The sequence below is a fragment of the Acipenser ruthenus genome, chromosome 54 (genome assembly GCF_902713425.1).
Source record: "Acipenser ruthenus chromosome 54, fAciRut3.2 maternal haplotype, whole genome shotgun sequence".
In the NCBI taxonomy this organism is placed as follows: Eukaryota; Metazoa; Chordata; class Actinopteri; order Acipenseriformes; family Acipenseridae; genus Acipenser; species Acipenser ruthenus.
In genome coordinates, this window is record NC_081242.1 from 4,840,097 (window position 1) to 4,849,726 (window position 9,630).

The 9,630-nt window shown below is 35.4% G+C and overlaps 1 protein-coding gene across 2 annotated transcripts in view; it reads left to right on the forward strand.

Moving 5' to 3' along the window:
* Window positions 1–8,233, forward strand: part of LOC117398352 (caspase recruitment domain-containing protein 8-like) — a 28,214-nt gene extending 19,981 nt beyond the window's left edge. For both annotated transcript variants that reach the window (XM_033997358.3, XM_034912913.2), the window contains 4 exons: window positions 4,121–4,249; window positions 5,100–5,235; window positions 5,763–5,804; window positions 7,758–8,233. In XM_033997358.3, coding sequence (XP_033853249.3) covers window positions 4,121–4,249; window positions 5,100–5,235; window positions 5,763–5,804; window positions 7,758–8,023 — 573 coding nt within the window. In that variant the 3' untranslated portion in view covers window positions 8,024–8,233. The remainder of the gene's footprint in view (window positions 1–4,120; window positions 4,250–5,099; window positions 5,236–5,762; window positions 5,805–7,757) is intronic.
* Window positions 8,234–9,630: the final 1,397 nt, after the last annotated feature.

The following is a 9,630-nucleotide window of genomic DNA, read 5'->3' on the forward strand; positions in this document are numbered from 1 at the left end:
TATTTTTATTTTTGCATTATATGTAGTAGCAGAAATGTAATTATGAACAACGCATAGCAGCAGTGTGATTATGATAATAGATGAACTGTATTTATTTTGTTTTATTCGTATATTTTATATACTGTATAAGAGTATCAGCAATTTAAAACCCATGCTTTACATTAGCGACTGTAGTTTTGTTGAAATACTTGTTGAATTTAATCTAAACTGACCGTAACATACATCGCCTTGGAGCATCCATGGATGCAGATAATGCCATTTGACTTAATATAGACACATAGACTTAATTAACCCACTATCAAAAAAGTTGAAGAATTGAGTTGCCGCCAATCTCGTTGACTCTTGATCCATTATTATTATTTGTTTATTTAGCAGACGCCTTTATCCAAGGCGACTTACAGAGACTAGGGTGTGTGAACTACGCATCAGCTGCAGAGTCACTTACAATTACGTCTCACCCGAAAGACGGAGCACAAGGAGGTAAAGTGACTTGCTCAGGGTCATACAGTGAGTCAGTGGCTGAGGTGGGGTTTGAACCAGGGACCTTCTGGTTACAAGCCCTTTTCTTTAACCACTGGACCACACAGTGGTCATAATATATGCTTAATAACTATATTATATAGTGTTAATAAAGCTGTCTATATGGTTTATAACCATGCAATAGCCATGGACGGAATTACAGTTTTATAAAGGGAGCAGTTTTTAGCCACCTCGTGTACTTTGGGATGTTTAAACTTAATTCCGTCTATGGCTATTGCATGGTTATAAACCATCTATAATATTTTATTAACACTCTATAACATAGTTATTAAGCATCTATTATATATTTATAAAACATTAATAAGAAGCACCTTAACATAAAGTGTTACCCTTTTGATTATGTGATGTAGCGCCATGATTTTGAATATGTGACGAGGCTCCGTCGGTATCCACCCAATATACGGACAGCTGGAACCTTGCTTGACCAATCACATTGCTTGTTTCACGTTCCATTGCCAGCTCTGGATTAAAAAAAAAAGATATATAATATATATATATATATATATATATATATATATATATATATATATATATATGTATATATATAGGGCTGTCAATTAATCAGTTAACTTCTGCGATTAACATGTTAATTTTTTTAGATCTTTTTTTACTCGCATTAAGCCGTAATTCATTCCCTTCAGCACCATTTTAATATACTCGAGTGCATGCAACACAATAAGTGCAGTCATCGTTTAAATAGAAAGTTTAGAAATGCATTATGGAACAAAGCACTAAAAGTGAAGGCCTTATGAATGAGAAGTTTATTTTGTTAAACAATTCTGACAGTTCATTGGATAGAAAGACTGGTACTTGTATCTGATAGTTCCAGTATCACACAATGCATCTAGTCTACTGTACAACCTGCATACTGTAAATACGGCTTCATTTCTCAAAATACACTTTCTAGCAGGCAGCAACAATAGAACAACAAATGAAACACGTCAGTTTCGACACAGTACTTTTTTTCAATTCAGGATTTCTGCAAGTCTGTAAATCAAGCTACATCATGTCAGTACACAACAAGGATCCCTGTACATGTCTGTGCCTGCTCCATCATGTGATTATTTATTTATACAGGGGTGTAATCAATTTACTCAGCTTAACTGATCGCTGATCGCTGCCTAACCCATCGCTGACAACCAAGCCAAAGATCAAACCACACCCCCGTCTTATCTTCACATGAATATTCATGAGAGCCGGCACTTCGGCGAAAAGAACCCTTGCCAAGCCAAGTGAAAACATCGATCATAGAAATAATAACATGTATGTGTTAAGGAGGGGTGTCTCTAAACAAATCCAGGTGAATCTTGCTAAAAAAAATGCAGTCGTTTTCAAAAGAGAAAGCTTTGAATAGGAAATGAAACATACTTTACATTATAGAGATAGGAGAAAAGTCGCCACCGGAACTCTTTGGATTCTCATGATGCACCGCATTGGCAGGGACGGAAAAAAGGGAAAGTTGACTATCTTGTGTATATAGAAAATCTTCGCTGAGACTGAGACTGTCCATCTGTTGGGCGACTTTGTGCCATATTCCCACTTTGAAAATTCCACCTACACATTTCATCAACTTGCAGCCACTCCTTCCCTTCTATCAGCAATGCAAGGTGCTGGACGCATCCACTGTTACATACTCATCGATTGTTCCCCCAATCAACAGCCTGTCCTGTGACCTCTATGATGTATTTTAGACAGTGATTTCACGCTCTATCCAACTCGTAATGTTGCGAGTTGTACTCATAACTTTTTGAGTCGTAGTCGTATCTTTGTGATTTGTACCCGTAGCTTTTCTTTAGTCTTGCTCGTATTTTTGATTTGTACCTGTAAGTACAAATAATTTTTACGCATACAAACGCATACGCATCCTTGTTGTGTACTGACATGATGTAGCTTGATTTACAGAATTGCAGAAATCCTGAATTGAAAAAAGTACTATGTCGAAACTGACGTGTTTCATTTGTTGTTCTATTTTTGCTGCCTGCTAGAAAGTGTATTTTGAGAAATGAAGCCGTATTTACAGTATGCAGGTTGTACAGCAGACTAGATGCATTGTGTGATACTGGAACTATCAGATACAAGTACCAGTCTTTCTATCCAATGAACTGTCAGAATTGTTTAACAAAATAAACTTCTCATTCATAAGTCCTTCACTTTTAGTGCTTTGTTCCATAATGCATTTCCAAACTTTCTATTTAAACGATGACTGCACTTATTGTGTTGCATGCACTCGAGTATATTAAAATGGTGCTGAAGGGAATGAATTACGGCTTAATGCGCGTAAAAAAAGATCTAAAAAAATTAACATGTTAATCGCAGAAGTTAACTGTGATTAATTGACAGCCCTATATATATATATATATATATATATATATATATATATATATATATATATATAGTATATCTTTTTTTTAATCCAGAGCTGGCAATGGAACGTGAAACAAGCAATGTGATTGGTCAAGCAAGGTTCCAGCTGTCCGTATATTGGGTGGATAACGACGGAGCCTCGTCACATATTCAAAATCACGGCGCTACATTACATAATCAAAAGGGTAACACTTTATATTAAGGTGCTTCTTATTAATGTTTTATAAATATATAATAGATGCTTAATAACTATGTTATAGAGTGTTAATAAATATTATAGATGGTTTATAACCATGCAATAGCCATAGATGGAATTAAGTTTAAACATCCCAAAGTACACAAGGTGGCTAAAAACTTCTCCCTTTATAAAACTGTAATTCTGTCCATGGCTATTGCATGGTTATAAACCACATACAAAGCTTTATTAACACTATATAATATAGTTATTAAGCATATATTATATATTTATAAAACATTTATAAAATTTAATAAGCAACACCTTAATATAAAGTGTTACCATTAAAGGTATCGGTAGCAATCTTGTACAGTAACTATAAAACTGAGTGACCAATTACCAGCAAAAAAACCCCAACAGTAGTAAGAAGACATGCCGATTTGGATGAAGAACAATTACATGAACTGGAAGACAGCAAAACAGAAAAAAAGAATCTGTCTTTATACTCACTCAGCCCGACTTTGTCACTTTAACTAATGTCTTTTTAGCGGTTTGTAAATGCTACAGAAAAACAGAAAAAGACACTTCTGCTCATTATACAGCCTTCTCCGACACACACTGTGAAAAATTACTGAAATCTGAGACGTCATTATTTATTTATTTATTTTTTACTCCTGTTCTGCTGAAACAACATCGTCTTGCACTCACAGAAAAAAATTTAATGAATTCAGTGCCATCTCAATTCTGTCTCCCGGTGGATCTTTTTACTGGAAAACACCTTGGGAATGGGGGTTGTTGTAAGTCTGAAATGGTCGTAACTGAGTTGTCAATGATTCAGTACATGTGTACAGCTGCTCTCTTCTACACCCTACATCCGGCGAATATAACAAGGATATGGGACACTAATGCAATACTCATATTGTTATGGTTCTAAAGTCTTTAAAGCAGGACTATACATGGTAAAAGGCTAAGGGCCTCTGGTTATTTGCTAGTATTCTGTATCATCCTTATCATCACTATTGTTACTATTTGGTTTTGTAGGCTGTTGAAATGCAAGAGAAGAAACAGGGATCTATCCGGATTTACAAACCAGCTGAAACTGAAAAGTCTCTACACATACGCAAGAGCTATTCCCTCAAAACATTGCCAAAGGTGACAGTCATACCACAGGTACTATAATTTAATTAGATTATAATTGTACAGAGACCTACCCAAGTGTGTGTACATTAATATTAACATAAGTACTTTATTTAATATCTAGGAAAATCAGAAAAAAAATAATAATAATAAAATAAAAAAAATAAAAATAAAAAAAAAAAAAATAATAATAATAATAATAATATCTAAATCCCTTTGCAAGGCATAGAGAGTGATTTTTTATCCAGATAGCTGATTGTGTTAAGCTTAGTCTTTTCAGTCCCAAAGCAGCAAGATTAGGTGCCATTCATGTTACACTAGTAATACTGGCGCGCTTGAACCTTGGACACATGTCTGCTTGCCACCGTGCACAATGATTACAGGCTACATAAGAACATAAGAACATAAGAAAGTTCACAAACGAGAGGAGGCCATTCAGCCCATCTTGCTCATTTGGTTGTTAGTAGCTTATTGATCCCAGAATCTCATCAAGCAGCTTCTTGAAGGATTCCAGGGTGTCAGCTTCAACAACATTACTGGGGAGTTGGTTCCAGACCTTTATAAATCTAGACTTTTGGCGTTGAAAAAATATATTTATAATGAGATGCAAATTCCAATTTGTCCTGTATAATGAGAATGTATGCTGTTTGTAAACTAAGTGGTGATATTATGGTAGTTGCTCATGAAAAAATAGCTGTTTGGTACATCACACGCAAAAATTCTATGAAGGACGGAGGCTACGAATTCACAGTATTTACAAACACATATGCAATATTCGTATGTAGAGCCCATAGTGTCTAAATTGGAGAGTAAATTACTCAATGACCCAAAACCTTATCTGGAGCATTGCTTATATCTAAAACCTTTTTTGTTCTCCCATTAGAAAATCAAAGTGCGTTATATCAGCAGTGGGCAGATCCCTCCCTTCTTTGAAGTGTACAGCCAGAAAGTCAACCCCACGCTTTCTCTTGTTTTACTATCTGATGAAGAAGAACTTTGGAAAACTGAGATTCGACCAGGTAAATGGGAATTGAGCTCCAATAAAAAAAAAAGGCAAACAGGCTATAATCCTAACCCTCACCCGGACCAGGAACCTTACCCTAACCCTAACCTTAACCCTAATCTTCATCTTATTCTTAAACTTAATTTGCACCTCTGGGGCTGCTGGGCATGGCCTCGGCTCCTCTTCAGTTATGAAAGTTAAAAATCTCATACAGATTTTTGCTCTCAAATGCATTTTCTTAAAATTCGCAACACAGTTTTATCCATTCTGCAAGTTCGTATTTTTAATTACTTTACGATTTCTGCTACGTGTCAGATGACACTGGCTGCGAAGGAAGAACTGCGACTCAATTGTCTTTCTTGATTACTTGATTTGATTTTAAAATCGTCTGAAACGATACAAGCAAATTCTTACGCTACTTGGTTTGATTAAATGAGTAGCACACAACAAGCTTCAATATGAAAGTTGAACATTAATTTCAATAAAGAAAAATGACAGGTTTTTAATGTAAGCCCCTGGATCCTAACTTTCTATATTTTCCAGGTGATTGTCAGAGATTGTCTTTTGAAAAATCTGAGCCAGAAGGTAAGTTGTTAAACGAATAGCCTGCATCACAATTAGTTTATTAAAAAACGTAGTGCTTTAGTCATCATCATTAGACTAATGCAATGCTCTTCCCCTGCTCTCCTTGCTCAAAATGCAGCCCTAAGATTTTGTTTGAGTCATTCTTAAAAATCCTGTAGAATGTAAGAACCCAAAATTACTGTAATAATATACACATTGTGATAGTATGAATTGTATAGCTGTTTACTGTTATTTATAACTATATTATAGAACTGCTAATAGCATTACTTGATAACTCGCAGAATCTTGCTTGCCCCACCCCTGTGTCTAGCACAGTTATTACTTCTCAATCAATCAGTCAATCAAAACCTTTATTGTCCAGATAAGTCAATTGAGAACAAATCATCATTTACAATGACGACCTGGCAACAGGCTCACACCACCATAGCAAAAAACATCAAACATAATAAATAAGGATTAAAAAATACACACAATCAATCATAAAACATAAAACTTAGCAGGTACAGATTTCAGTCAGCAAAAAGTCAACACTACGACTAAAAGCAACCTCAGATAGGAACCATTCTAATTAAAAAATGTGTTGCAATGCATTCCAGTCATTGGCTACTGCAAACTGAAATGAGTAATGACCAAAAACTGTTATTACCCTGCATAGGAACAATCAGTTTAATAAAATGAATGGATCTTAACTTGCAGGTTAATGCTGGTGTTTTCCCAATTAAAGTTCGGTAGATTATCCTTTTCTATGGGATGACTCGAATTCTAATGTATCGAAGAAGGTGGCACCCCTCAGTACAAATTTTTTGGATACTGATGCAGAGTTTCAGGTTTATAAGTTGATCCCGAAAGTGTAACACATATTGCATAATGACACATAGCGCATGTACAAGAGGAAGATACCATATTGTTTCTTTATGCTTCTTATTATTGTGTGCTTTGTATCCTTTCTTTATGCTTCTTATAAGATTGTCTGTTCAGTATTGTTTGTTTATACTTATAAGAGTGTCTGTTTTTAGTCTGATACAACACTGACGTCAGTTATTTGTATGAATTAATAATAATCATAATGTAATACTTAATTAGGCATTAATCTACAGTATTTTACACATTTATGCACAGTGTGTGTGGTCCCTTTAAATTAAAATGTCAGTTGCGTGATAGAACCATTTTATTTTTATATAGCTGGGGTAAAATATTTTGGATAAGATGAATTTGTCTCAGCAAGTCTGTACTGTATTGTTAACATAACATTGCTTAATATGAATTACACTCACCTTGGATGTTAATGTTTTTTTAGTTTTTATGAAACAAAATTTGCTGTATATCGTTGAACATAATTATATTCCTGCATTTCTAAGAAACCCTGAATGAAAACATAAGAACATACAGTAAGAATGTAAGAAATATTAACAAGAGGAGGTCATTTGACCCATCGAAGCTCATCCATTTCTTAGTAGCTGATTAATCTCAAAACGTTGTCGATTTGGGTCTTAAAGGATCCAAGTGATTCAGCCTCAGCAACATGACTAGTGAGCCCATTCCATACCCTCACCACTCTGTGTGTGAAGAAGTCAACATTGAAAACATGTGAATAATAAGGGAAGCATTGATTGATCTGAAGAGAAGGGGAGTGAGTTGCTTTTGGCAGTATGAGTTCAAGTTAAAAGGAATTCAGAATGTTTAGGGTTTTTTTCATGCAATGGGTCCTATCACTGTGCTTTTAAAAATGTACAATCTTGTCTATGTTTTAATAAATAATGTATCACATGAGTTTACTGGCGGAATGTAGTTTCATATAAGTGCTACCTTTGTCTTTTGTACAGTGAAATCTGAAACCTACAAAGTGATAGCAATACATAATGGGTATGGTTTACAGGTATTATTTTATTAGCTATATGTCATTTGAACTAAAGTATGAGCAACATCCTGTGTGGGATTACCTATTTCTTCCAGGTGTTTGTTTTCTTCAGCAACATGAGTACAGTGTGATTGAGAGACTCAGCATTATCCAGCCCATACTCAGACAGCTTCTGCAAAAAGGGGTGATCAATGAGGAAGAGCAGGAGATGATCCTACAGAAAGGAACAAGGATTGAGCAGAACACCACCTTGGTCTCTCTGGTAAAGAGGAAGGGCAGCCAGGCTGTGCAAGAATTCTACAGAGTATTGCAAGACTGTGATCCCTACCTCATTGAAGACTTGAAGAGTCAAGCTAGATAAACAGATGGACTTGTGCAAGGAACAGCTAACATTGTTTAACAAAGTTAAATTAATTTGGGGTTAAGCTATTTAAAGGTGATGTGTGTGAAAGGGTTTTAGACTTTCATCCACACACAATGGATAACAAGCACAACACAGGGCTAAAGTGTTGTAAGTTAACCTTTTCTTTTCAAAAATAAAATGGGTGGTCTTCAGAAAGTTTAACTCAAATTCGAAAATGATTCAGTATCATCAACCATCAACCAATCCCTTCGTCACAAATGTCAAAATATCAGCTGTGAATCTCAATGCACACACATGCCATCATTTTCCTTTTGATCTGCGGCATTGAAAGCTCAGTTCACATCTATTGGACAGCAAATACTTTATACTGATGAAAGCAACCGTTCCTGTACCTGCAACTGCCGAGTCAGCCAATCACAGCCTGTCAGCTCGACTGGAGCATCTTTCAACAATAACAAACTGAAACACGGACTATTCTGTAATATTTTGCTCCTTTCAGATATCTGGCAGTGTCCAGATAAATTATAAGCAGCTCTGACAAGTAAAATATTGATTTGTTTAACAAAGTTAATTTTTTTCTATAATTATGTATGTAATCCTTAATGAACATTTGGGGACAATTTTCCAAAATCTTTTCTCAGTGGAAGGGTACCCGATGAATCACTACAAGTTCAAAGGTAAATATAGTTGTAAAGTGTTTTTTTAAAGAAAATAATGACTGGATTTTCAAAAGGTTGTAAAAGATAACTCCAGTGCTAATCAAAAGGTCGGTATGTAGCATTGATTTTGGCATTTTCAAGCGGTCGTTATGCCTATTTCATTATTAAATAATCGTCCTAATGTGATTTCCGAAATTATGTTGATTTCCGAAATAATGTTAATATCTTAACAAGCTATGCTTCTTGTGACTATTTATTTTGTTTGCGTGGGAATTTAAAAGGATATTTGTGTTTATTGTCATCATATATCAGGAGTTAATTTACAACCTCAATGACTCAATTTTAAAGCATTAACGGATTGATTTAATTAACACATTTTGTTTGAAAATCACTTGCTACTGAAGCTCTCGTTACTATACCACAAGTTTGATACAGTAACACTGGTTCTTGAAAATCCTGCCCATAGTTTTCTAACAGTGATAGTGCCCTCTCGATGAAGGTTCTACTGTGTGTTAATTTACCTTGACTTTCGTTGTCTCCACATGGAAGAGCCTTTGTCAGTGGGCACTACCGCTTAAATAAACCATGTCAAGCTGTGCTTAGCCATTGGTCTTCGCTGGGTATTCTGGAGGGAGCATCGCTTTGGCTCTCCCGCTCTCTCAGGCTGCTCAATAGTTGTAGTCAAGTACAGAGGTGTCCTATCACAGTCCTGGAGGGCCATTCCACTCCAGGTTTAACAGGTAACATTATATAATTAACTATTTCAGAGTCTAGAAGGAAGTTTATTTGGTTGAATTAAACAATTCAGTATAGAGTTGGAACAAAGACCAGGACTGGAAGGGCCAGCTGATGAAAAAAGATGAAAAACACTTTTTTTACAACTGGCGAATAAAATCATATACTGTAGGATTTAATAAGCAGTGTGCTGTGACAATGCAGAATTAA